The sequence below is a fragment of the Monodelphis domestica genome, chromosome 5, assembly GCF_027887165.1.
Source record: "Monodelphis domestica isolate mMonDom1 chromosome 5, mMonDom1.pri, whole genome shotgun sequence".
Classification (NCBI taxonomy): Eukaryota; Metazoa; Chordata; class Mammalia; order Didelphimorphia; family Didelphidae; genus Monodelphis; species Monodelphis domestica.
In genome coordinates, this window is record NC_077231.1 from 327,276,406 (window position 1) to 327,303,513 (window position 27,108).

Genomic DNA, 27,108 nt, shown 5'->3' on the forward strand with positions numbered 1-27,108 from the left:
CTACTATCTTGCTACTGCCATTTACCCCAAGTCTGGTCCATTGATCCACCCTTCTATCTCTAATCCAGCGCCATATTGTTTTGACGCTGAAGGGAACAGAGAACAGGAACCTGTTAGAACATCCTTTGCCGAAGGGCAGTGATAGGTTGACAGTGCTTCAGCTTCAGGAAGAACTTATGACTGATGCTTTTGCCAGTTTCTTCTAGAATATTAACGAGAGAGCGATTCTGAGAAGTCTCCGAGGCACCAGAAGAACTCTAGATAGGATCACTCCACCCACTTCCCGCTGCTGTTCTTGTCTCCAAAGGGCCCCCAGCAACAGACCTCACCCCAGACTTCCCTGCTTCCTCATCTCTCAACCCTGACCTCATCCTTCTTTCTCTTTCTCTGATAAAGATTGGGACTTAGCCAAGGGAGCCCCTCCACATGTGCCCTACATCTCCCCCCTCCAGTTCCCTTCCCAGTCACCCCCTCTCTCTTACCCTTCATTCTCCTCCTCAGTGGAGATGGGCTCTCCTCCAGCTCACCACAGACTCTCCCCCTTCCTGTCCTCCATCCCCGATTCCCAGAGCACTTAGACCCACGTGGTCTCCCTGAGAGGATGGAAGCTCTCTGCAGGTAAGGCCGGGTTCATTCTTGTCCCTGTGCGCCCCACGCTCAGGCCGGCAGACGCTCCTGGATTGCAGGACAATAGTCAGAGTTTGCACAAGTCCAGGTGGTTGCTGAGTGAGCTCCCCCCTTCCGGGGCTCTGGGGGCCAGTTTTTATTACTGATTGGCTTTCACGGGCTTTCACTCCAAGGCTCCCAAAGACTGTAATAACGGGCTTTCATTTGATTCTCCCAACAACCCTATTAGCTCCTATTAGCCCCATTTTACAGAGGAGCAGACTGAGGCACAAAGCGGATGGGTGACTGGTTCTCTTCCAGACTCCAAGGCCAGATTCTACCCAGGGTGCCGCTGGATCATTTTATGGATTTGGGGTGTTGGCTGACCCTGACACATAGTTTCCGTGTTGCTTGGTTTTACTTTATTATAAAAGTAGTTTATGGGGATGGCACATATCAAAGTGTGGCAGTAAAAAAGGTTTTCAGTGAGTCCACCTTATACCATGGAAGGCACATGGTTCAAATGCCACCCCTGTCATCTGGATGGCCTTGCTGGGGCGACGGGACCCTCCTCTGTTAAAGGAGGATGGGATAGAGATGGGGGCTTCACTCGGAGAGGTTTCAGGGGCCCCCGAACGTGGATTTCCTGCGGCTCCTTGAAGGACTCCCAAAAGGGACTGGGCCAGTCTGGGGAGGAGGGGGATGGAGGGGTCCAGCCAAAAGGTGAAGAGCCCCCTCCTTTTAGAGCCGTCACTGCGAGCAAGGCTGCGAAAACTCGGAAAACGCTTGCTCTTCCTTCATTAAGGCCCATCCATTGCCCCAGTGGCATTGTGGGGCTTCCCGCAGGGGGCCGTTCCGTAGTGCCGAATTCAAGCTTCCCCAGCAGCACCCGAATGAGGGGACCTTGGGGAGCATATGGCAGGCGGGCAAAGAAGCAAATGGCCAGCTTGCTCTCCAGGAGACTTTGTCCTTAAGCTCCTGCCCACTGATTGCCCTGGCTCGGGGTGCGAGGAGGGGCCAGGCAGCTCTACAGCTGTTTACCAAGGGAAGCAGGTCCTGCGTCTTTATGACTCCCGCAGACTTGGTCGTCGTCCCGTCTGCCCGCTTTGTCCTCAGGACACGAGGGGCGAGCTTTTGGGGACAGGAAGCCAGGTGGAGGAAAGAGGTGGAGATGCTCCCCCCGACCCCCGGCCTGGAAGGAGAGGAGAGGGCCCCCCTCTAGCTAATGGGGAAGACAGGGCGAGTTTAGGATGCTGCTGGGCTAGCCAGAAAGCAGCCAGAAGCTCCATTATGGCTTGGAGGAGGGAGATCGTCCCTGTCATCAGACTTGGAGACTTGGAGAGGGAGTGGTGGTGGGTGCTTGCAGGGGAGGCGGGGTGCCCAATTGTGGAGGGCCTTGAATGCCAGGATATGGAGTTTGAGCTTTATTTGATGGCTTTCAGTCATCAAATGTTGTGTCCAAATCATTTGGATTAGGGTAGGACTGGAATGGCAGCTCCGTGGCTCGGCGGATACAGCTCTGGGCCAGTCAGGAAGACAAGTTCAAATCCAGCCTCAGACACGCACAAGCCGGGTGACCCTGGGCAAGTCGCTCCCCCCCTATTTGCCTTAATTCACTGATCCCCTTGTGCTCCTACAGGAGTTTTGTGTGTTAGGTTGTGCTGTGGGCTGGCCGGTCTCAGGCCGTGGAATGCAGAGGGTTGTGGCAGTGATGGCACGGTCTGTCATAAGCTCAGACTTCCTGTCTTCAGCTACACCTCCGAGTCCTTCCCCCTTTTCTCAGGTCTTGGGAAGGCCCAGAAAGACTAATGTAACAGGGGCCTGTATTGGGCAGAACCTTTGCTATCTTCTACTTAATTTTCTAGATTAGGAAACCCACAGGACAGTGATTTACCCAAAGTCTCCAGAAAATGGCCACCCGGGAGCCTTGCAGTCAGCCCGGGGCCAAGCGCTCCCTTCTCGTTCCTGCAGCCCAGGGCCTCCTCCAGCTCTCTTCCATCTGACCCACGGCCTCCTGCCACCTCCCTGCTGGACGGCCTCTCCGAGGCCACACCTGCTTCTGCTTGTCCAGTCACATCACGGCTTCTTTGCATCCTCTGCGATTCTGACTGCCCTCATCCCTCAGTGAAAACTGGGCCAGCCCAGAACTCCGAGCCTTCGCCTACTGATGGACCAAGCCTTGTCCCCTGTCCCAAGGGATGTTCCCTTCCCTTCAGCCCCCGGGCCCCCGATGTCCCACTCCCAATCAGTGCCATCCGGAAAGCCCGCTCCACTGTGAACAAGCTGCCTTTCACCTTAGCCCTCTTCCCTTTCCCCTCCTTCTGTCTGCTGGCCTCCATCGAGACTCCCCCCCCCCCCCCCCCCCGGGACCCAGCTTCCCCGGCCACCATTTCCAGGCCTGTTCACTGACACGTTCCACCTCCCACAGGGATGTCAGAATTTGGGTCACCCTGAGTTCCTCTAGAAATGCTGGCCGTGGCCTCCCTCCCCACCCCACCTGCACCCCCGCTGCTGGGGAGCTGGAATAGTCCTCACTCCCCACTTCCATTTCCAGTCCCTTACTCTACCACCTCCCCTCAGGGAGCTGGCCTCCCAGCAGGCCCACCAGATCCAGTTTTATCATCTCCTCGGGATCCTGGGAGCTCTTCCTGTCCGTGAGCCTCTGAATGCTTTCCTTCCTTCCTTCCTTCCTTCCTTCCTTCCTTCCTTCCTTCCTTCCTTCCTTCCTTCCTTCCTTCCTTCCTTCCTTCCTTCCTTCCTTCCTCCCTCCCTCCCTCCCTCCCTCCCTCCCTCCCTCTCTCCCTCCCTCCCTCCTTTCCTTCCTTCATTCCCTCCCTCCCTCCTCCCTCCCTCCTTTCCTTCCTTCCTTTCTCCATGAGCTCAGTGCCCAGTGCCTGGCCCCCGGGCCCCTTCTCCCCCAGCTGCTGCTGTCCTACTGGGAGACTTCCACTCACTTCAGTTTTCTAACCCTTCTCAGCTTTCAGATTGTCCCTTTCCCTTCTTGCCCTTCCTCCTTCCTCCTCCACCCCACTCAGCTCCCAGGAGACGAGCCCATCAGCCATCTTCTCAAGCTGTGCCCTTCTTTGGTCTGGGCCCAGTCATTGCTCACTTCCTCCCCTGCCCCTAAATTCTGCCTTTGGTCTTCAGCTTTGCTGGGGCCTCTCTCAAATCCCTCCGTTCCTCCCCGGCTACCGCCAATGCCTGCACTCTTCTCCCTTCCCCATCCAGACCCCTTGGCAGGCTACTTCAGCGCCACGCTTTCCTCTGAATTCGAGCCTTCCTCTCATCTCCACAGGGCCCTCACTGCAGCAAGGCACTGCCTTTTTCTCCCCAGTTGGTTCACTGCTCCACTCACCATGACCAGGATCTTTGAAACATTTTCATCCAGCCAGGTGGCACAGAGTGCTGGTCCTCGAGTCCAAAAGACCCAAGTTCAAATGTAGCCTTAGACATTGACTGGCTGTGGGAATCTGGGCAAGTCACAATGTCTCTCTGCCTCAGTTTCCTTATTTGTAAAATGGGAGTAGTAACAGCGCCTATTTTGCTGAGGGTTAAATGGAGCAGGTACTGTGTAAATACTTATTTCCTTTCCCTTCCCTCAGCCTTCTGGAAGGCTCCCCTCACCCTCTCGGCAGAGAGCCTTGCCTCTTATGGCGCTGGGAGAAACTGAGGCAGTTTGCCAAGAGCTCCCTCTGTCCTCCTATGCCTTTTTGGCTGCTGCCCCTCATGAACGTCCGGCCCTCCTCCTTGTCCAGGCCACCCCTGTCCTCTCAGAAGGGCCCCCTCCCTGCTCATCTTCTCGGCAGATTCCTTCTTCGGCTCTCCCCACGGTCTCACTCTCCTTCAGCCTCTTCCCTCCTCCTGCTTCCCTGCCACGCACAAGCAGGCCCCTTTCTCCGGGGTCCTTCCAAACCCCTCCCCGAACCTGGCTGCATCGGGTGTTGCTATTCCCCCCACAGCCTTCTCTGGCTGAGCGCAGGCCTCTCTCCTGGCCATCAGCCAGCTCTGCCTCCCTTTGACTCTGGGCTCAGAGCCCCCCTACAGAAGGGGCCTCTCCTGGCTCGGAGATCCCTTCCAGTCCCTCACCTATGGATGGAGCCCCCAGCTCCACCCAGAAGCCTAGTTCTCCTCCAGCGATGGAGGTCAGGAAGTGGAGGCAGCACTCACGGAGGCTAGACGAGGGCCCGACCCCAGAGAGGCTTGGGCCTCCTTGCGGCGGGCCAAGAAGCTCCTCTCTGCTCTTTGGAGCGCCAAAGCTGTGCCTCTCCGGGCTGGCCCTCAGAGGCAGGCAGGAGCAGGCCCTGATGCTTTCTGTAGGCCTTGATGCCTGGGCCTGGGCGTGGCCTTTTCGGGGCCTCCGTTTCTCTGCTGCTTCCTTATGTAAGGCTGCCTTTGGCTGAGCCCTGAAGGCTCTGAGGGGTCCTGAGCCCTTGCTGCCCTTGGAGTGAGCCCGGGGCACTTTGGACAGCATTTGAGGGCTGGCCAGAACTCGGCCTTTCTGGGCACTCCCAAGTTTCTGTCACTCGGTGCCATCTTGGACAAATCATTTCTGCCCGCATATGCGCTCCAGTGGCCAGCGCCTCACCGGGGAGGCCCGGTGCCGCTGCGGGTGCTGCCCGGGGGTCTAAGAGCGCTTGCTGTGGCAGCGCCAAAGGGCCGGAGCTCCTGCTCATGTGCGGTGGTGGAGGAAGTGGGCCACACGGCTGGCAGCCTTTGCTAGTAAGGACCTTGGAGCTCCCCTCTCCCTCCCCTCCTTTGGAATCTTCCCCGTTCCAGGCGGTGGGGAGCAGACGCTCCTTGGGCACACCAGGGATGGCTCGGCTGCCTCCTCGCCTAAGGAGGCTCCCTTTCCCCGGCTCGGTGAGTCTCTGACCACAAAATGGGGAGGGGCGGCGTGAGTGGTGCTCCACGTGCCCTTGCCAAGCCCTCAGACGTTCCCACGTGTCTGATTCTGCAAGTGGCCCCTATTGGTCTCCAAGCTCGTGGGGGTGCCCGAGATGGAAAAGGGGCCTTATCAAGGGAACCAGGGCTAGAGGGGGTTTCCAGGCCCCAGCTTGCATTCACCCTGACTTAATGGAGCCGGGTAACCTGGCCCAGGGAATGGGCCCGGGTCTCCTCTGGAGCCTGAGGAGGAGAGGAGTTTCTGTAGATACAAGTTAGCCTGGGCCACCTCCACTGGCCTGGAGTTGGTGCCAATGACTACAGTGGTCTGCTCTGGTGGAAGGAAGGAAGGAAGGAAGGAAGGAAGGAAAGGAAGGGAAGAAGGGAGGGAGGGAGGGAGGAAGGAAGGAAGGAGGGAAGGGAGTGAGGGAGGAAAAGGAAGGAAGAAGGAAGGTAGGAAGGAGGGAAGAAGGAAAGAGGGAAGAAGGAAGGGAGGGAGGAAGAAGGAAGAAGGGAGGGAGGAAGGGAGGAAGAAGGAAGAAGGGAGGGAGGGAGGAAAAGGAAGGAAGAAGGAGGAAGGAAGGAGGAAGGGAGGAAAAGGAAGGAAGAAGGAGGAAGGAAGGAAGAAGGAGGAAGGAAGGAAGAAGGAAGGGAGGGAGGAAGGAAGGAGGAAGGGAGGGAGGAAGGAAGGAAAAGGAAGGAAGGAGGGAAGAAGGAAAGAGGGAAGAAGGAAGGGAGGAAGAAGGAAGAAGGGAGGGAGGAAGGGAGGAAGGAAGGAAGGAAGGAAGGAGGGAAGAAGGAAGGGAGGGAGGAAGAAGGAAGAAGGGAGGGAGGAAGGATGGAAGGAGGGTAGGAAGGAAGTAGGGAAGGGAGTGAGGGAGGAAAAGGAAGAAGGAAGGGAGGAAGGAGGGAAGAAGGAAAGAGGGAAGAAGGAAGGGAGGGAGGAAGAAGGAAGAAGGGAGGGAGGAAGGAAGGAAGGGAGGAAGAAGGAAGAAGGGAGGGAGGGAGGAAGGAAGGAAGAAGGAGGAAGGAAGGAGGAAGGGAGGAAAAGGAAGGAGGAAGGAAGGAGGGAAGAAGGAGGAAGGAAGGAAGAAGGAGGAAGGAAGGAGGAAGGAAGGGAGGGAGGGAGGAAAAAGGAAGGAAGAAGGAAGGGAGGAAGGAAGGAAGAAGGAGGAAGGAAGGAGGAAGGAAGGAAGGAAAAGAAGGAAGGGAGGGAGGAAGGAAGGAGGAAGGGAGGGAGGGAGGAAAAGGAAGGAAGGAGGGAAGAAGGAAAGAGGGAAGAAGGAAGGGAGGAAGAAGGAAGAAGGGAGGGAAGAAGGGAGGAAGGAAGGAAGGAAGGAAGGAGGGAAGAAGGAAGGAAGGAAGGAAGGAGGGAAGAAGGAAGGAAGGGAGAAGGAAGAAAGGAGGAAGGGAGGGAGGGAGGAAAAGGAAGGAAGAAGGAAGGGAAGAATGAAGGAAGGAAAGGAAGGGAAGGAGGGAGGGAGGGAGGAAGGAAGGAAAAAGGAGGAAGGAAGGAGGGAGGGAGGGAGGGAGGGAGGGAGGAAAAGGAAGGAAGAAGGAAGGGAAGAATGAAGGAAGGAAAGGAAGGGAAGGAGGGAGGGAGGAAGGAAGGAAGGAAGGATGGAAGGAAGGAGGGAAGGAGGGAAGAAGGAAGGAAGGAAGAAAGGAGGGAGGGAGGGAGGAAAAGGAAGGGAAGAAGGAAGGGAGGAAAGGAAGGGAGGGAGGGAGGAAAGAAGGAAGGAAGGAAGGAAGGAAGGAAGGAAGGGAGAAGGAAGAAAGGAGGAAGGGAGGAAGGAAGGAAGGAAGAAAGGAGGAAGGGAGGGAGGGAGGAAAAGGAAGGAAAGGAAGGGAAGGAGGGAGGGAGGGAGGAAGGAAGGATGGACGGAAGTGAGCAAGCAAGAGGATGATCAGGCTTCCTGCGGACACTGTGGTCCAGAGCCTTTGATGCTTCAGTGGAGCTAGTGGTGGGCAGGCCACCATTTCAGGGCTTCTGCTCCCACCCCACTGCCATCTCCAGCCGGCTCTTCGGCACCCCTTTCCTGTTTCATTGTACTCAGCCTGGGGGCAGCAGATGATCTGAGCTGCCACTGAAGGCCCTGGGGCTGTGAAGTCCTACTTGCCCCTGTGCCCAGGAGGGTGGCTGCTCTCTGCTGTGAATCTGAGGACAGCTGGCATCCTGGTACCCTCTCCTGGCCAACCCTTTCTCCACCTGCCTTGGCCCCCCGCACCCCCCAAGGGCCATCCTTTGACCAGGAAGTAGAGGCGAAGGCGGAATCAAGCTTCTTTCCCTTCTGCCCAGCCCGTGGCCCTGGACACTAGGGGCCTGTGGCCGGTTCTGGAGCTGGAGCCTCCGGCATTGGAGGTGCGGGGTGGGGCAAAGCCGGGCACCCGAGGGAGAGTGAGCGTGGCTGTGGGCGGCGCCTTCATGCCCGAGGACATGGCAGCAAGGAAGCGGACGCAGTGCGGCTTTCCTTTGGAACATTGGACATGCTTTATTTCGTTTGGTCACAATTGCGTTCGACATCTCACATATACAGAACGGGCACCGCTTCGGTTCTTGGCTTGCTTGAGAACGAGGCTTCTCTGGACCCAGGCAGGAGGAGGAGGAGGAGAGGGAGCGGGGAAGGGCAGATGGGAGGGCAGAGATGAGCCAGAGCTGCCTGCTTGGGGGGGGGGCTGGAAAGGCCCCCCAGCAGGCCAGAGCAACAGTGCAGAGAGCGGCTTCCAGGGTCGGTGTGTAGCACCACTGACACTCTTCAAGTACTGTGAGCGCGCTCTACGCACGTCCGCACGCACGTCTAACTAGCACCTTGGGGCCGAGAGCCCTCTGCCCAGCACCGCCGGCCGCCATCGCAGCGGAGGCGCTTGAGGTAGGTTACACCTTGGGAAGCCGCGCTTCCAGCGTCCCTCGTGGAAGAGAGTCAGAAGCCACAAGTGGTGCAAAGGGTTTGCTTTTTATTGTTTATTTCCCCGTCGGTCCCGTTCTTTACAGAGGTCGCCTCTCCCAGCAGCGGGTGTCGGGATGTGGAGGAGGCTGGGGCGGGGGGCCTGGGTTCGACTGCATTGCACGGTGCTCCAATAGTCCTGACCCTTCTCTTGTGCCCAGAGTGGAAGCGGGAGACGAGCAGGACAGAAGGAATCAGATTCAGGACAAGAAGGAGGAAGAGGAAGGGGCGGAGAGAGAACGTGGGGGGCCTTGTGTTTCCTTTTGCTTTCTGCCATTTCTGGAGACGGTTCATTTGAAACAGACTGGGCCAACGTCCAGATAGAATTCTTGGTCGGCTCCCCCAATGTCCAAAGGCGCGATGTCCAGGAAGGGCAAGCGCGACGGCTTGTTGGTCTTGTATTCGATGATGGTCTTTCCCCACTCGTTGGTCTTTCTCTGCGGCAAGAAGGAGAGCAAAGGGAAGTGAGAGCAGCATTCTGGGAAGAAGGGCAAGGCTGCCGCCCCTCCCAGGGCCCAGGATGGAGAGGGGAGGAGAGGCTCGCTCTGGGTCCGTGGGGCCCACAGGGGCAGCCCCGGCTCGGGACGAGAGGGGCCCTTCCCGCTACTTACGGAGCAGCCATCTTCCAGCACGGAGAAGGTGAACCTGCTGTTGCCCTCGGCCGTGAGCTCCACGTCGTTGGAGCCCTGCAGGATGACGGCCTTCTTCAGCGAGCCGCTCTCGGCGTCCATGTAGGCCACGCTGTTCTTGCAGTGGTACGTGAGGTTCTGGGAGGCGTGGTTGGCCAGCAGGCGCATGAAGGCCAGCTGCGTGGCCATGTCCTTGGGGCTGATGCCTTCGTGGTTGTACTCGAACTGAGAGAGGAGGCCCGAGGCCGTGAGGCCGGTGAGAGGTGGGGCGCAGGGACCGGGCGCAGGGAAGGGGGCCGGGAGGGGGCCCGGAGGGGGGGCCTGTGAGGGGGGGGCCCTGTGGGGGGCTGTGAGAGGGGGGCGGGGGGGGCCCTGTGGGGGGCTGTGAGAGGGGTCCCTGTGAGAGGGGGGCTGGGGGGGCGGCAGGGGAGGGCGTCTCACCTGGGTGCCGCCGTTGAGCGTCTCTCCGAACCACACGTGCTTCTTGGGGCTGCCGTTCATGGGCCAGGCCTTGGCGGGGATGCTCTCGGGCTGGGCCCGGATGCAGGTCTCCCCAGTGGAGAAGTCGCAGTATACCTTGATAGCGTCCATGGTGCAGCCCTGGTTGGGGTCGATCCAGTAGAGACCTGCCGTGGGACAAGGCAAAGTCAGGCTTGATCACAGGCTGCCGCGGGGGCGGGGCCGACGTGGGGGCGGGGCCGACGTGGGGGCGGGGCCGCGGGGGCCCACTTACCGCTGCTCCACTCCGGATGGCTGAGCCGGAGGTCTCGGCAGGTGCGGGCGGGGTTCTTCTTGGAGCCTTCTGGGCTCAGGATGGTCTCGATCTGGTTGTTGAGGGACTTGAGGGTGGCGTCCACTTCGTAGTCCTTGGGTCTGAGGGAAGCCTGAGTGCGAGGCTGGTCGGCCCGGTAGAAGTCGCCTTCAAAGCCGAACTCGTAGCCGCCACCGCTGGGGCCGGGGGGCCCGGGCAGGCCAGGGGGGCCGGGAGGACCCTGTGGAGGCGGAGGGGGCCGGGAGAGGTCAAGGAGGCGGAAAGGCTGCCCATCCCGGCGTGCCCCTCCCCCAAGCCCCAGGGGTCCCGGCCAACACTCAGAAGGTCAGCGGAGGCCTCGGCCTCTTCCCCGCCCACCACCCGCCCTGTCGCTCAGCTGCCCCGGCCTCCCAGGCGGCCACACTTACGGCGGGACCTTGGCTGCCTTGAGAGCCGCGGAGGCCGGCGGGCCCAACGGCGCCTGCGTGTCCGGGGCGGCCGTCTTTGCCAACAGGGCCAGAAGGACCGGCGGGACCCTGGAAGAGAGGACGGAGATGGAGCGCAGGCCCAGGAGGCCGCCTTCGGCCTCCTCGAGGCGGGAGGGTTGGAGGCAGGCCCAGGAGGGGCTGGGAGCGCCCTCCTCCCCAGCGCCCCGCAGCCCTCGTGTGCATCCACTCACCCTGGGGCCGGCGGGGCCCACTGAGCCGGGGGCTCCCTGGTCTCCGTGCTGTCCCTGGTGGCAAGAACAGGGGATGCGGGAGTTAGTGGGCCGCGGAGCCCGGGCGCTGTGACCCCCCAACCACACCTCAGGCATGGGCGGGGCCAGCAGGGGAAGCGGGCAGCGCTCGAACTCGGGGCCTCAGCACCCGGCTCCGCTGCTCGGCCCTTGGCTCTGAACGCTGCCTGGCCTAGGGGGCCCTCCTTACCGCGATGCCGGGAAGGCCTTGGAATCCGTTGTGTCCTTTGAAGCCGTTCATGCCTCTCGGTCCTTTGTCTCCGGGCTCTCCCTTGTCTCCTCGGGGACCTTGAGGGCCCTGGCCAACAAGCAAAGGCCGCATGAAGGGCCCCCCTCCGACCCCCCCAGGGCCCTGCCTGCAGAGGAGCCCCTCGCTCTGCTCCCAAGCAGGAAAGGGCCCCCCCCACCCCCCCCCGGAGGGCCAGCCTGGCCCCCATCAGGGCCACTTAGGGGGGGGGGGGGAGGAGAGCAGAGAGCCGCCCTGGGCGGCGGAGCCACTTACGCTGGGGCCTCTTGCGCCGAAGGGGCCGACGGGACCCACGGAGCCGGCGGGACCCTGCCAACCAGAAGGACGAGAGGCGGGGTTACGGGCGGCCTGGACGGGGCGCCCGGGCCCCCTGCCCCCCGGAGGGCCCTCGGCCGTCCCCGGCACTCACCGGCTCGCCGCGGTTTCCGGCCTTGCCTGCGGGGCCCACCGTCCCGTGAGGGCCAGGAGCTCCTGCGTTGCCGACAGCTCCGGGGTTGCCGGGGTAGCCGCGCTCGCCCTGCGGGGAGGAAAAGGACTCTCACTGCTGAGCAGTGCTGGGAGATGCCGGCCCTTCCCGGGGCCAGGAGGGGGCTGTACCTTGTGGCCCGAGAGTCCATCCCGGCCTGGGGGCCCGTCGTTGCCAGGGTTGCCCTGTGGAGAGATAAGGGGCAGACGGTCAGCGGGGAGGCCGGGGCCCTCCTGGGCTTGGAGAAGGGCCCGCCGGGCTCCCCCCCCAGGCCAAAGGGGAGCCTCCGGGCTGGGAGTCGGGCCGGAAGCAGCCTCCGAGGAGGCTCCGGTGCCTGGGGGGGGGCTGCGCACTCCTGCCGCTGTGGGGGCCCGGGATAGTGGGTCGCTGCTTCCCTCTGGTCCCGCTCACGGTCCCCAGAGCCCCTTCGTGGCCACATCTGGGCTTCTGCTTTGGCCCTGGGCGTCCGGCCTCATTCCTAAAGGCTCCGGCCCGCCCTCTTCCTGGCCGCCCCCGGCCGCCCCGTCCTGCCTGGAGTTCTCTTCTTCCCCACCTCCGGGGGATGCCTGGAGACGCTGCCCGGGGGCCGGACCCCCGACCCTTTCCCGATGGCCGTGACTGGCCCGGAGCCCCCCGCCGCCCCAGCCCTTGACTTACATCACGGCCCGCTTCGCCAGGAGCGCCGTTGACGCCAGGGCTGCCCACAGCCCCGGGGGGACCTCGAGCGCCAGGAGGGCCAGCGATGCCGAGAGGCCCGGGTTCACCCTGTGGAGGCAGCGAGGCACCCCGTGAATTCTCGCCACGGGCACAGGGAAGGGTCGCGGGAGGAGCCCCGGCCGCCGCCGCCTCGAGAGCGGCTACTCACCAGCGATCCAGACACCCCGGGAAGACCACGTTCTCCTCTTGAGCCGGGCAGACCGAGGATGCCAGGAGCGCCCAGGATGCCCTGTGGGCCCGAGGAGCCGGGAGGGCCCTGCGGAGGAGAGGAGGCTGAGGCGGGGCCCTTTCCACCCTGGGGCAGCCCCGCGGGCCCGGGCTCGGGGAGTACTTACGCTGGCACCGGCCTCTCCGGGCGGTCCCTTCTCTCCAGCGAAGCCAACGGGGCCCACAGCTCCTGCCTCTCCGGCGCGGCCGATGGGGCCCTGGTCCCCCCGGGGGCCGCGAGGACCTTCTTTTCCAGAAGCGCCGGGGGGGCCGGGGGGGCCAGTGATGCCCTGAAGGCGGGCAGAAAGGGTTACCTCGTACCCGGAGCCACCCCAGGATGCCAGGGGAGAGGCGCGAGGCCCCCGCCCGCTGGGAGGACCTCCAGGGTGCCCCTTGGCCCCTTAGCTAGGACGCCCTGGGGGGGTCTGGGAGCGGGCAGTGGCGCCGGGGCTGGTCCTGGCAGGGTTTGGGAGTCTGAGCCGGGGCTCCCTCCTCCTCCCTGCCCCCTTGAGCTCAGGCCCGGCCTGAGCCACGCAGGATTGCGCCCCCCTGGAGCAGACGGGGGGGGGGGGGCGGCGGCTTCACTCACAGCAGGGCCGGGGCTCCCAGTTCTCCCAGCAGCACCAGGGAAGCCAGTCGCACCCTAGGAAGCGAGCAGAGGACAAGGAAGCTCAATCGGGCTTCTGCAGCTGTGGGCCGGCCGACTGGGGGGGCTCCCCAAGGCCCCGCCGGGACGCCCTGGGGGGCCCCGAGGGGGCGGCCTCCCGTCCCTGAACCCCCTCTGCTGCCTGCAAGGACTTACGGGGGGGCCGCCGTCGCCGCGCCCTCCGATGGGGCCGGGAGGACCGCTGGGACCCTGGAGGAGAGAAGGAGGCGGAGACGAGGCTCAGAGGATGCGGACTGCGGGGTCGGGTCTCCCCTTGGAGACGAGAGCCCGGAGGGGGCGCCACTCACCGCGGGGCCGGATGCCCCCACAGGGCCCGTGGGGCCCACAGCGCCGTTTTCTCCCTTGGGTCCTTTGGTTCCGCGCTCGCCCTTGGCTCCAGCTTGGCCGGCAGCGCCCTAGGAGGGAAGCCAGGCTGAGGGTGCCGCCCCGCCCCTGCCCCGCCCACGCCCCGCCCCTGACCCGCCCAGGCCCCGCCCAGGCCCCGCCCGGCCGCCCTGCCCATACTCACGGGAGGGCCAGCGAATCCATTGGGCCCGGCAGGGCCGGACTCTCCACGGTCGCCCTGGGGGGCAGAAGGGAGGGTCAAGGAGGGCAGGCCCGACTTCCCGGCCCACCCTAGACCGCACCAAGCGCGGGGCTACTCACGGGGGCGCCTCGAGCTCCAGTGGGGCCGACGGGGCCAGCAGGGCCAGCTTCTCCCTGGAGGGGGCCAAAGCGGAGCAGTCAGCGCGCGGCTGCGGGGACAGCAGCCCCAGGCCTCGGCGAGGGCGTTGCCTCTCTGGGGGGGCTCGGGGTTCCGCCAAGCGGAGCCCGGGGGGGCCTCCAGAGATGGCTTGTGGTGGTCCCAGGAGGGGGCGTGGCTGGGGGTCAATGCCGAGGAGTTCATTCATGCTTACCCTCTCTCCGGTGGCTCCGGCAGGGCCCGGGGCCCCCATGGCCCCAGGAGCTCCCTAAAGACAGAGAGAGAGGGGGGCTCACCCACTGCCGCCGCCTCCCCCCTCCCCCCTTCCTCCTTGCCCCCCGCCACCCCGGCTCTGGAAATGGAGATGAGCAAAGCCATCGAGAGAGGGCCCGGATGTGTGGGGGGCCCTGGAGGCACTTAGGGGCTCGGGGGCAGGAGGGGGCCTGGACGTGGGGGGGGGCCCGGGAGGGGCTCTGGGGCAGGAGGGGGCCCGGACGTGGGGGGGCCCGGACGTGGGGGGGGGCCCTGGAGGGGCTCTGGGGCAGGAGGGGGCCTGGACGTGTGGGGGGCCCTGGAGGCACTTAGGGGCTCGGGGGCAGGAGGGGGCCTGGACGTGGGGGGGGGCCCGGGAGGGGCTCTGGGGCAGGAGGGGGCCTGGACGTGTGGGGGGCCCTGGAGGCACTTAGGGGCTTGGGGGCAGGAGAGGGCCCGGACGTGGGGGGGGCCCGGACGTGGGGGGGGGCCCTGGAGGGGCTCTGGGGCAGGAGGGGGCCTGGACGTGGGGGGGCCCTGGAGGCACTTAGGGGCTCGGGGGCAGGAGGGGGCCCGGACGTGGGGGGGGGGCCCGGACGTGGGGGGGGCCCGGATGTGGGGGGTCCCTGGAGGGGCTCTGGGGCAGGAGGGGGCCTGGACGTGTGGGGGGCCCTGGAGGCACTTAGGGGCTCGGGGGCAGGAGAGGGCCCGGACGTGGGGGGCCCGGGAGGGCTCGGCCAAGGCCCCAAGCAAAGCCCCACTGGTGGTCGGGCAGCTCCTCCGGGGCCCACAGACCATTTCTTGGGGCGCTTCTCGCAGCTACGCTGCCAGGCAAGGAGCGGGAAGACGCAGAACTCACCCGAGCACCATCTCGGCCTGGGTTTCCAAACTCGCCTCGGGGGCCCGTCTCACCCTACGAGCACAAGAAGGCCCTCTTTAGAGGGGGCCCAGCCCAGCCCGAGGCCCAGGTCGCCTTGGCTCCCCATCCCTCCCCTCCGCGCTGCCCCCCGCCCCCCCCTACCTTGTCTCCTTTGCCTCCGGGGACACCGGCAGCACCGCGCTCTCCAGGCACTCCCCCAGAGCCAGCGGGCCCAGCATTTCCAGGGGCGCCGACGACACCAGGCTCGCCCTGTGCCCAAAGAAAGGAAACGCGGGGTTCGTGGAGCAAGGGAGAGCCCTGAGTTTGGCCCAGGGACCCCCCTTTCAGCAGGCCTCTCCCCTCCCCCCTCCAAACCCGTCGAGGCCCCCCGGCCTGGGAGAAGGTCCTGGGAGGGGGAGGACCCTGGGGGCTGCCCCCTCCCTCCTCAGAGCGCAGCTTAAGGGCGTTCTGGGCTGGGTGACCCTGTCGGCAGCCCTTTCCTCGTCTGTCCAGTGGCCTGGAGAAGGACGCGGGCCAGAAGAGCCCCTACCTTGTTGCCGTCGGGGCCGGGGGGGCCGGAAGGACCTCGGCTTCCAATGGAGCCGGTCGGGCCGACTGCTCCGCTTTCTCCGGGGGGACCCCGCTCACCCTGGGGGAGAGAAGGCACCGGGGTTAGGCCGGGCGGGGGAAGCGGCCACGGGCTCGGCCCGGTCTGGGCGCTCCTCGCTCCGGGCCGCCTCCTGGCCTCAGCGGGTCTTTCTAACCCTTTCAGGGCAGACCCAGCCCCGGAAGTCTCTCTTTAAAACAGGAAGGGGCGGGGGGGGGGGTCCCAATCTGGCCCCAGACACTCCCCCGTCCCGTAACAGGAGGGTGCTGAGCCTCCTCCTGCTTCACGGCCACGGCGTGTCTCCACCGGACACGGGAGGGGGCGGGAAGGCGCCGTCTGGTACTCACTCTGGGGCCCGCAGGTCCGGGGAGGCCGAATTCACCGGCGAGACCCTAGAGAAAGCACAAGAAGAAGCCAGCTCGCCAGGGGCCTCCTGGGAGGCTCCTGGCCAGAGCCTGGCACGTGCCGCGGCCCAGAAGCACCGCCGGAGGGCGCACTCACCCTTTCTCCTACTTTGCCGCCTTCGCCAGCAGGGCCGGAGGGGCCGGGGAGACCCTGCATGGAGAGAGAGGCAGAGGGGGTGAATTCTGGGGGAGGGGCCCGGACCGGGGGGGGGGGGGGGGTCTGGCCGGTCTTACCTGGAAGCCTGGAGGACCAGCAGGGCCCTGCTCCCCTTTTCCACCTTGGACACCCTAAAAGCCAAAGAGGGAAACGTCATTCGTTCTGAGCGGCGGCACAGGGGAGGGCGCACGCAGAGCCGCGGCCGGCCAACACTCACCGCGGGGCCGGGGGGTCCCTGAGCGCCGTTGTTCCCGTCGGGGCCAGGAGCGCCCTGTGGAGGAGCAGAGGCAGGCGGTCGCCAAGGCCCAAAGGGTGGCTCCCACAAGGGGGAGAAACATCCCTTCGGGGCGCCCCTTCCACCCTGATCCGAGGGGCCGTAGGAGTTCTGAGCCAAGGGGGCCGGCCCCGCTGGGGAGAGGCAGGCCCTGGCAAAGGCCCGGAGACGGGCTTCCCTGAACTCGGGTCCCCACAGGCCTGGGGCCTCCTGGGGCCCGAAGCTGCCGCTGCAAGGCCTCGCCGGGGATCCAGTCGCACCCCAGTGGGTCCCCAGACACCCCTGGGCTCCTGGCACTCACCCGAGCACCCGCAAGACCAGCGTGACCCTTTTCTCCACTTTTGCCAGGATCGCCCTGAAATAGAAGGGGGGAAAAGCATGGCAGTGCCCGGGCAGGGCGGGCACACCGACATGCAGATCTGCAGGTGGCATCCCCGCTCCCTCCCTGAGGTGCCGATCCTGCCGACGGGAAGCCGGCAAGCACAGGCCCGGAGGTTTCCAGAGAGGCGGGTGCCGGGCTCCTGGCTTCCAGGGGATCTGCAGGGCTGTTTGGAGGCCCCGACTGCATGAGGATGGCTTTGAAGGGGTGTCATCAAAGGCCAGAGAACAGGGGGTGGGGGGGGCGCATCCACCCTGGGAGCCTCAGAGGGGTCCCCAAGGACACAGAGTGGACACAGGAGGCCTTGGCTGCCTGGCCCTGGTGCCACAGAACAGAGGACAGGGGAAGCTATCCTGGGCTGGGAAAGGCAGAGATCATCAGCTCACACAGGCAAAAGGGAGGCCCAATGGCAAGGAACAGTTGTTGGGGCTGAGGCTCTGAGAGCACGTGGGCCCTGGAACCAGGGGGCGTGTCTGCTGTCTTCCCGGGGGGTGCCCAGACTCAATGGCGGGCAGGCAGGCAGTGGGCGTGGTTGCCTCTTTTCCCACTGCAGACACGAGGGGAGGCCCTCTCTCTGTTGCCCGGAAGGGCAGGAGCCTCACTTAGGTGCCCATCTCTGCCTCAGCCTCAGAGCTATGGTGGCACACCACAGCCACACGGCACATTTTGGCTGAAGGAAGGAAGAATGAACGAAGGGCACGCTGCTCTCCTACTTACGGTAGGGCCTTTAGGTCCTGGGAAGCCAATGTTACCGGGTTCACCTCTATTGCCAGCAGGACCCGTGGGGCCAGGTCTGCCGTCAGCACCGGGAAGCCCCTAAAAGAGACCAAAGTTCGGGCTGCGGCCATGCGAGCTCGGAGCTGAGGCCCTGCCCCAGGCCACTCCAAGCACACCCTGTTTTTTCAAGGGGGATGTGGGGCCCCCTCCTGTGTGGGCTGTGCACTGGGTACATTGGGGACACACTGGACTTCAGAGTGTTGGCATGTGACGAGTGGGGGGTTACCAGGCCAAGAGCCCGGCATCTGAGCTGCAAGTCTCGAGATACTTACGGCGGGGCCTTCTTTGCCAGTGGGGCCACTATTTCCAGGGGAGCCGGGGAGACCCTAGAGGCAGGAGAAAGTGCTGGTGTTAGGGCCTTGGCCTTGGGAGCCCCTCCCTTGGGGAGATGGGGGAAAGAGGCTGGGGCCGAGCTGCCCTGCACCCTCTGCCTCTCTCTCTCCGAGCAGGAATGCTGGAAAAGGCCAAGAGACCCACTGGAGATGCCAGGATTGGGGCTTTTCCCCAGCAATGCTTTCAGCCCTTCCATTTCTAAAATGCGTGCTGGGTCCGTTTGAGAGAGCCTTGGCCTCGTGGCCAGTTCAGATCCCGGCTCTGCCATTTGCCAGGCAGTCTCTGGGCAGGCCGGGGCTCAGGGCCTCCAGGCTGGACTCCCGCCCGGTCGGTGGGAGTAGCTGGGACGGGGAGCCCTGTTTGGGCCCGGCGAGATGAGCTGCCCTTTTTCAGCTGCCTCCTGGAGAAGGCCGGAGGACCCCTGGCACAGGGCTCCCAGGACCCGCCCCGGCCAGCCCACTGAGCCTCGGGGGACCCTCGACTGGATGGAGCTCGGCTCCCGGGGGGCTGGGCTGGGGCCATCCCATCTGGGAACCCAGCCAGGGGGCTTTGATGAGAGTCCCTGCCCTGCGGCCCCGGGCAGTGACCGGTCCCCTGGGCCCTGTTTCTCTTTCAGGGACGGGGCTGGAACTTACTCTGGGGCCCATGAGACCAGGCTCGCCAGGCCGGCCAGCATCTCCGTTGGGGCCTCGAACTCCCGCGGGCCCAGAGGATCCACGGTTCCCAGGGGGGCCCTGTTTAAAGGGGGAGACACGAGGTGAGGCCCGCCGTGCCCGGACAAGGCTGCAGGGGGCGGCGCTGGGGTTCGGGGTGGGGGCTCCCAGGGGGCACCTACCATGCCACCGGCTCGGCCATCAGCTCCAGGAAGGCCCCGGGATCCAGGGACGCCCTGGCAAGAAGGGAATAAGCGGGTGAAGACGTGGAGCCTCCAAAGGAAGCCAGCGGCCCCCCCTCCCGCCTGATTCCCCAGCACGAGGCTCCCCGCCCGGCGCCAGCAGCCACGTGCCAGGCCAGCGAGCCCCTCAGCGCCTCTGAGGCCAGACGGCGCCCCCCTCGGGGCCGACACCTACTCGGAGGCCGGGGGGGCCTGCCGGCCCGCTGGAGCCAGGCTCGCCGTTGGGTCCTCTCTTGCCTTCTTCGCCGTTGGGGCCGGGGGGGCCTTGGGGGCCGGCAGAGCCCTGTGCCGCACAAAGAGAAGAGAGCGGACGCGTCACCGGCCGGCCCTCCAGCGGGGACGGCGTCCACCCGACCTGTCAGCCAGCAGCGGCCACTCACCGGCTCCCCCTTGTTTCCGCTCTCTCCTTTGGAACCGGCCGGACCGGGCTCGCCCTGGAACCGAAGGACACGGGGTCAGTGGTCAGGGCTGGCTGTGCCAGGCGCGGGGCTCCCCAGGGGCTCCCCAGGGCCCGCGCGGGGGGGCCACTTACCGCGAGGCCTCTGGGCCCAGAGGCGCCGGCAGCTCCAGCGGGGCCAGGGATGCCACGAGGACCGGGCAGACCAGGGGCGCCGGCGACGCCGGGGAGACCCTGCACACAAGCCAGAACAGGCAGACGGTCACTGGCTGACGCCGGCCACTCAGCCCAAGGCGGAAAGGGGGCCGAGAGCCAGTGGGGGACACTTACCGCAGCTCCCTTGGCCCCAGTCAGACCGTTGGCTCCGGGATTACCCTAGAAGGAGGAGCAGACCGTGAAGTTGGGCCCACAGACGTCCCCACCCCCGCCCTCCCGCCCAGAACCACTTACTGCGGGGCCCACCGGGCCGGTCATCCCTGGAAGGCCCAGCTCGCCACGAGGCCCGGCGGGGCCGGCGGGGCCGGGGTTCCCGACGGGTCCGATCTCGCCCTAGAACATCGGAGGCGGGACGGTGACTGCCGAAGCCTCCTCTTTGGGGCCGGGGAGGATTCTGGGCCACCCCGCACAAAGCGTGCCCTCTTGGGGCGTCCCACAGCCCCCCGTCTTTAACGGGGGGCTGCAGGAAGAATTGCAGTGGCGACTGCCCAGGCAGGGTCAGCAGGTGCCGGAGGGGAAAGACCCCCGACTGAGGGCCGCGGAGGAAGCTGGTGATGAAGACGGGGGGCGGGGGGGGGACCCTCACTCACCTTGGGGCCAGGGGCGCCTGGGAAGCCGGGGGGGCCAGCAGAGCCGAGGGGACCCTGTGGGCACAAAGGAGAGCGTCCTGGTTGGGCGGGGGCCTTCCCAGGGGTCCGCTTCGGGCCGTTTCCGGGACTGGCCGCCCCAAGGGGGACCCCGAGAGGCCGCCCTACTTTCTAGTGTGGCTCCAGAGAAGCGGCGAGTGGCGTGACGGGATCACTTGGCCGCCACGCGCATCTGCTGAGGGGATTCCGGAGGAGCCCCCGAATCTCGTCCCGTGAGGGGGGCCCCCCATTGGGACGCGCGGGGGTAGCGCTTGAAGGAGGGGCCGTGGGCTCGCCCCAGCACCTCTTTGGGGGGCCCTCGACTCCCCGGCTCCTCCCCCCACGGCAACTCACAGCAGGGCCGACGGGGCCGACGCTGCCGTCGCTTCCACGAGCTCCCTGCGGAGAACACGGAGAGAAGCGGTGAGGAGGCGGCCGCGGCACAGCCCAGAGGCCGGGCCGCCCTCCCGGGTCCCGGGGCCGCTCTTACCGCGGGGCCGGCGCCTCCGATGCGTCCTCGCTCTCCGGGAAGGCCTCGGGCTCCCTGCGGGCAGAAGGGGAGGCGAGACAAGAGCCCTGAGCGGGGCGCAGGGGGGGGAGGGAGGTCTCGGACCCCAGCGCCCTGGAAGCCGACCCCGATTTCCCAGGAGGACACTTACGGCTTGGCCAGGGGTTCCGTTCTCTTCCGGGGGCCCCAGGTTCACCCTAGACGGAGAAGAGATTCTTGTCCCTTAAGGCTCCCCGACACGGTGCCCATCCCCCCCAAGAAGGGGGCGCCACTGAGTGAACCTCCCCAAGGAGCACCCGGAGGCGGGAGAGGGCCGCCCACAGTGTGGGGAAGAGCCTGGCCGAGGGCCCGCCAGCCGGCCTTTACCTTCACGCCGGGAGCGCCCGCTTGTCCTTTCAGGCCGTCCAAGCCGTTGTGTCCCTGGAGAGAGAAGCGTGGCTCAGCCCCTCCCCCCTGGCTGCCCCCCTCCCCCCTCCAAGCCTGGCCAGCCCAGCTGGAAGGGCCCCCCTCAACACCCCCCCCCCCCCCCCCCCCCCCCCCCCCCGCTCCTCAGACCGACCAGCCAGCAGGGTAGACACATACCCGAATCCCTTTGAATCCAGGCAGGCCGGGAGTCCCAGGGAAGCCGCGTGCGCCCTGCGGAGAAACCAGGCTGCTCAGCCCTGCGTCGCCCTCCCAGAACCCCCCGGGGCTCCCGCGGGAGGGGGGCGTCTCACCTGTGGTCCCACGATGCCTCTCTCGCCGGGTCTTCCGGGCTTTCCAGGGTGGCCCTGTAAGGGAAAGCCTCGCACTCGTCCTCCCCCTCCGGGCTCCATCCCCCCCACCGCGGCTCGGAGCCTCCCGGAGGGATGCCACGCCGCCCCGTGCCCCACTTACGTCCTCTCCAGACTTTCCGGGGGGTCCGGGGGGTCCTCGGGCACCTGCGGGTCCCTGTGGAACGCACAGAACACGGGCGCTCGGGTGCGTCCCCCAGGCAGCCCCAAGCCCACCACACCAACCTCGGGGGGCCCAACTTACAGTCTGGCCAGGCTCTCCGGGCTCGCCGGCAGGTCCTTGGAAGCCTTGCGCACCCTAGGAGAGAGGAGGGGCGGGCGGTCACAGGGGCACCCTGCACGGCGGGCTCCGCACAAAGGAAGGAAGGGCTCTCGCCACACGGACTTACCGGGGGTCCGGTTGCACCAGGGGGGCCTCTGGGTCCCATCAGGCCCTGCAAAGGCAACCACATGCACGTCGATGGCAAAAAGGAGCGGAGACAGCCTGGATCCCAGGCTCAGGGGGATGGCTGGCCAGGCTGGCATGCTGGGAAAATGACCCCCTGACTGTTCCCCTCCCCCCACTCCCTGCCACTGCTGCTGGAGATCTAGACATGGAGACTCCACGAGGCAGCCCTGGACCCAGAGTCACCTCCTAGCTGTATGACCCTGGACAAGTCATTTAACGTGAGCCCGCCTCAGTTTCCTCATCTCTTAAATGGGAATAATAAGAGCATCTACCTCCCAGGGTTGTTGTGAAGAAAAAGAGAATATTTGCAAAGTGCTTTGCAAACCTTGAAGTTCTTTGTCTCTGTCTCTGTCTTTGCCTGTGTCTCTGCCTGTGTCTCCATCTGTGTCTCTCTGTCTCTCCCTCCCTCCCTCCCTCTCTCTCTCTCCCTCCCTCCCTTCCTCCCTCTCCCCTCTCCTCTCTGTCTCTCTCCCTCCCCACCTCTCTCTCCATCTCTCTCTGTGTCTCTGTCTCTGCCTGTGTCTCCATCTGTGTCTCTCTGTCTCTCCCTCTCTCTCTCTCCCTCCCTCTCTCTGTCTGTCTATCTCTCTCCCCCCTCTCTCCCTCCCTCCCTCTTTCTCTCTCCCTCCCTCCCTCTTTCTCTCTCCCCTCTCCTCTCTGTCTCCCTCCCCACCTCTCTCTCCATCTCTCTCTCTGTGTCTCTGTCTCTGCCTGTGTCTCCATCTGTGTCTCTCTGTCTCTCTCTCTCTGTCTCCCTCTCCCTCTCTCTCTCTCCCTCCCTCCCTCCCTCCCTCCCTCTATCTCTCTCCCTCTCCCTCTCTGTCTCCCTCCCCACCTCTCTCTCCATCTCTCTCTCTGTCTCTGTCTGTCTCTGTCTCTGCCTGTGTCTCCATCTGTGTCTCTCTGTCTCTCCCTCCCTCCCTCCCTACCTCTCTCTCCATCTCTGTCTCTCTGTGTCTCTGTCTGTCTCTGTCTCTGCCTCTGTTTCTCTGTCTCTCCCACTCTCTCCCTCTCTCCTTCTCTCTCCCTGTCTCTGTCTGTCTGTCTGACCCCTCCCCCTCCCTCACTGTTCCTCTCTGTGTCTCTGTCTCTCTCTCTCCTCCCTCTCTCACTCCTCCCTCTCCCCCTCTCTCCCTCCCTCCCTCTCTTCTCTGTCTCTCTCCCTCCCCACCTCTCTCCATCTCTGTCTCTGTCTCCATCTGTCTCTGTCTCTGCCTCTGTTTCTCTGTCTCCCCCCTACCTCTCTCTCCGTCTTTGTCTCTCTCCCTCCCCACCTCTCTTTCCATCTCTGTCTCTCTGTCTCTCTGTCTTTCCGTCTCTGTCTCTCTGTGTCTGTGTCTCTGCCTCTGTTTCTCTGTCTCCCCCCCCTCTCTGTCTCTGTCTGTCTGTCAGTCTCTCCTCCTGCCAGCTATTTCCACATGCAGGAAACCAAGCCTGTTGACGCCTGGGTGAGCTGGAAAGCCTCGTGTCCCCACGTGGCCCCTGCCACTGGTCTTCTTTCTGACCAGCTCAGTAGAGCTCAGGGGAGGGGGGGCAGCTGAGGAGGGTGGCTGCTGCCAGAGCCCCCCTATTGGGCACATCTGTGGTTGGGCATTCAATCTCTGGTGCCCCCATCAGAGCCCTGGCCCAGGCCGAAGAAATCCTTCTTAACTGGAGCCCACAATCCCCCGGGTCAGCCCCACAGCTGGTCACTCCTCTCAGAATTCCCAAGTGGATGGACGGCTCAGGAACAGTCAGCCCGACTGGCCTGGGGAGATGCTGACCCAGAAGCCGGTGCTGGAGGGGGTCCCTGCTGGCCCCTGTTAACCACCGCCCCATTTGCTCCCAGGTTTGGGGAGATCCGTACCATTGGTCCGGGACCCATGTCCAATCCTTTGCTAGCATCATACTGGGCGGCAAAATTCTAAGGAAGGACAGAAAGACAACAAGCAAGTCAGCCATCTTCCGTGAGTGCTCCCTCACTCGGGTACCTCCAAGAGCCTCTCCTTTTTTCTAACACGAACCCGTCTCCAGTGCGCCCCCCTCCCCCCCATGGCCAGCACCCTGGGCAACTTGGCTTTGCTCAAATTCAGAGACCAGGAATTCTAGGCGGTCTGGAGCAGGCCGGTGGCATCTCCCTCCCCCTCTCCCTTCACTTCTCTCCGGGCTGCCCATAGGACCAGGGAGGAAGTAGGGCAGTTCTGAGGAGCCCGAAGAGGCCAGAATAGGAGATTCCACCCTTTTCGGAAAGTCCTTCTGCCTCTTGGAGCAGACGCACAGCCACCGGCGCCCCCCACCCCACCCTGTGCCCAAAGCAGAGTGTCTCAGGGCCTGGGCAGAAATGCCCTGAGGTGCCAAGCCCCTCATACAGAAGTTACTGAAACAGAGCTGTGAGTCAAAGCCACCCTTTTGAGAGATGGCTGGTCTGAAGGCAGAGAGAGACCCCGGGCGCTCCTTGAGCTATTCTGAGACTGCTTGGGAAATGGCCTGAACCGCTCCATGAGTGTGGAGGCAAAGGAGGGAGGGACAGACAGAAAAGAGACCAGGGATCCCCTTGTCCAATTTTCAGCTGTGCTGGCGAGCCAGCGTCAGTCAGAGTCAAATGCTCACAGTGAGAACGAGGAGGATCCCTGAGCACATCCATCCGCCCAGGAGACAAGCAAGCCAAGAAGGGAGATCAAGAACCTGATCTTATGAACAAGACAGACATCCGGCAAAAGGCCTAAGAAAGGCAGTGCTGGCGAGCCAGCTGCACTCCAATGTGAGCACTCCAGGTGTCTTACTTACCCCACCAAGACCAGGAAGACCAGGGGGTCCGGGCGGGCCTTGGGGACCATCTTCACCATCTCTGCCGGGAAGGCCTGGGGGACCCTGGGGGAATAGAAGAGCCAAGTGAGCTCCCAGGATTCCCATGCCAGGACTCCTCCCCCGCCTTTGGAGAGAGATGGTCATCCTCAGCAGGTCCAGGCAGACCCATTCTGGAAGCTCCCAGAGGCTGGGTTGGCTGGCCAGGGTCTCTCTGGCTCTGTCTAGGTAGCCTCTGGCGCCAGAGTGAAGGCTCCTCTCTCTCCGCCCATCCTGGGTCTTGAGGCTCCTGCCTAAGCTGTGCCGGCATCTCTGGCCAGGCTGGCACCAATGGGCACCGCACACTAGTCATTCCTGGAGGCGGGAGAGGCATCCGGAGAGCCCGTCCACAATGGGCCAATGCACAGGAAGGAAGGGCTGCTCAGCGGAGGGGCCCATTTACAGAGATTTTCTTACCCTGGGACCACGGGGGCCTCGGTCTCCTTGGGGTCCCTTCAAGAGAGAGAAACAGACGGCTCAGGCCCGAAGGACGGGCTGCCTGGGGACCCTGCCTAAATAGGGAGCCCTCCCACCCCGCCAGGCCCAGGGCATCGAGGGTGGGGCTTGAACAGCCCAAGGGGCCGCCCCGCAGGCAGGTGCGCCTCAGATTCCGCTAACTAAGGCCACACCTTCCGGCGCTTTTGCACCGCCTCCGGAGCCCCCCCCCCCCCGCCCCCCGGGTTGGCCCTCCTCCTCCTCCTCCTCCTCCTCCTCCTCCTCCTCCTCCTCCTCCTCCTCCTCCTCCTCCTCCTCCTCCTCCTCCTCCCGCCAAGCGTCTCCCTCGGCCGCCGCAGCTTACCTTTCTTCCTTTCGGCGTCTGGTGGGGAGAAAAAGAGAATCCAACGCGTTAGCCAGAACCAGTCCCGCCCCAGCCCGGCCCCTCCCCTCCCCGGCCGCCGCCCCCTCGCAGATCCCGGGCTCCACAACGCGGCTCCGCGCCCCCGTCTCATTCGGACTCCCCTAGACTGGGGCCCTCGGGATGGCTGCCCGTGCGCAGCGCCCCCTCTCGGCACGGAGCGACCCACCAGCTCTGGCACCCGGAATCCACAGAAGCGATACTGACCTCTTGGACAGCTGTGGGGGGAGAGGAAGGGAGAGAGCGGGTTAGGCCCGGCAGGGGCTGCGGGCGAAAACCGACGGCAACCCCGGAGACGCTCCGGCGGCCCGACTTGGGAGGGAGGGGAGCCCCGGGGCCGCCCTTCATTATCCTGGGTGTCCGCGGGCCCACCGGGCAGGTGCCCAGAGGAAAGGGCAGCCGGGGACTCCGCAGCCTCGTTTGCCCCGTCCTGTTGGGAGGGGCAACAACAGCCTGGAAGCCGCTCCAGGGGCGGCCCCTTCCCGAACTTTGCCGGAGCAGACGCGGCGCGGGCCGCCCCTCCAGCACGCCCCAGGGGACCCCACACTCTCCAGAAATGGCTTCTCATTTCGGCTTGCTCCGGGCTGCCCAAAGTAGGCCAGGCGGAGGCCGGCCGGGAGTCTTTCTAGCGCTGCCCAGCTTGCCCGCTAGAGGGCGACCAGGCCACACGGATGCCATCGCCGCCGGGAGGGAACGCCGAGAGGCTTTGTCCCGCCTGCGGAGAGCATCCCAGGATTCCGAAGGGGCACCTCCTTCGGTTTACAGCTGGGGAAACCGAGGCAGGGACCTGGCCAGGGGCGCGACTCGCGGCCCAATAAGAAAGCCACGATTCGAACTTCTTCCCCAGCGGCTCGCTTCCCTCTAAGTTCCCCCCTCGGCGTTCGGAGCCCGCTTACCCTGAGCAGCGGCCAGGCACCAAGTGGCCGCGAGTAGCAGCCAGAGGCGCGCGTCCGCAAAGCTGAGCATGTCTGCGGTCCGGGGGACGGGCGGACTCTCAGACGGACATGCAGACTCCTTGGGGCGCGGGCCGGGCCGGGGGCTGGCGGAGGAGCGCAGAGAGCGGAGGAGAGGGTCCGGCCGACTGGAAGACCACCGGCCGCCGGCTGGATGCTAAAATAAGGTCGGCGGGCTGCCTGTATTTATCCGGCCCACGGCTGCGGGGCCCTGGGGTGGCCCCAAACGCCCAACAGCCAATGTGAAGCGGCCGGCGGGGGCCCGAAGGGGGGGACTGGGCGGGGGCTTGGGGGGGCTTCGGGGGCGGGGCGCGGCGCTCAAATTGGTTCCATTCTTTGTGAGGACGTGGACAGTTTTGAAGTTGAGGGAGGAAATTGTGACTTGGCCTCCCCGCTCCCTCCCCCACCAGCGCACAAGTCGGCCCCCCTCCCCTGCCTGCCTCCCCTTCCCCGGCCCTTCTCAGGGTCACAGGGGGAGGCGAGAGGCTGGAGCTGTCCAGGTCCTGCTTCACCTGTGCCAGTCCTGGCTGCGGGGGAGGGGTGAGAGGGGGGGGGGCTGAAGGAGAGCGGGGTGGGGGGCGGGGGGCGGTTAGTACAGCGTGGCACAAGCGCCGGAGAAACCCTCCGCCCTCCTGGCCCCTCCACTTGTTTCCCCACCCCGCCAGCCTAGCCACGGAGCACCCAGGCCGAGCCACGCCCTGGCTCTGGCCTGTCGAGGCACAGGGGGGAAGGAGCCCCCGAGATTCTCCCTGGGGCGCGGGTGGGGGAGAAAGATGTGCAGAGGGGGCGAGGGTCCTGGCCTGGCCGCCCCAATTGTGCCGCCTGAGGCTCTGGCTCTCTGCGGCTCTTTGGCCTCGAGCCATTGTACTGCTGAGAAAACTGAGGCAGGCTTCGAGCCGCCTCAACCCACGCCCCTCGGCCTCAATTCGGGCCTGAGCAGAAGGGAAGGCTGGTCCCGCGGCCCCCTTCCCTGAGCTGGCCTGGCCCTGGCGGCTCCCGCCCCCGCCCCGCAGAGAGGCTGGGGAGAGAGCCGAGGC

General features: G+C 64.9%; 1 protein-coding gene across 1 annotated transcript; it reads right to left on the minus strand.

The window, feature by feature from the left end:
* Positions 1-7,954: 7,954 nt before the first annotated feature.
* On the minus strand, positions 7,955-26,236 carry COL1A2 (collagen type I alpha 2 chain). The gene is given in 53 exon segments (XM_056800958.1): positions 7,955-8,869; positions 9,044-9,286; positions 9,503-9,687; positions 9,795-10,053; positions 10,241-10,348; positions 10,492-10,545; positions 10,739-10,846; positions 11,051-11,104; positions 11,205-11,312; positions 11,393-11,446; positions 11,919-12,026; positions 12,127-12,234; positions 12,314-12,475; positions 12,775-12,828; positions 12,988-13,041; positions 13,140-13,247; positions 13,361-13,414; positions 13,498-13,551; positions 13,749-13,802; positions 14,646-14,699; positions 14,808-14,915; positions 15,196-15,294; positions 15,600-15,644; positions 15,754-15,807; positions 15,891-15,944; positions 16,031-16,084; positions 16,389-16,442; positions 17,184-17,282; positions 17,516-17,569; positions 18,212-18,310; positions 18,412-18,465; positions 18,647-18,754; positions 18,852-18,905; positions 19,004-19,102; positions 19,199-19,243; positions 19,319-19,417; positions 19,675-19,728; positions 20,065-20,109; positions 20,201-20,254; positions 20,370-20,393; positions 20,395-20,415; positions 20,585-20,638; positions 20,801-20,854; positions 20,935-20,988; positions 21,095-21,148; positions 21,236-21,289; positions 21,381-21,425; positions 23,286-23,342; positions 24,206-24,289; positions 24,680-24,715; positions 25,062-25,079; positions 25,326-25,336; positions 26,015-26,236. Coding segments are annotated over 53 exon segments (4,098 nt in total). The 5' UTR covers positions 26,085-26,236; the 3' UTR covers positions 7,955-8,722.
* Positions 26,237-27,108: the final 872 nt, after the last annotated feature.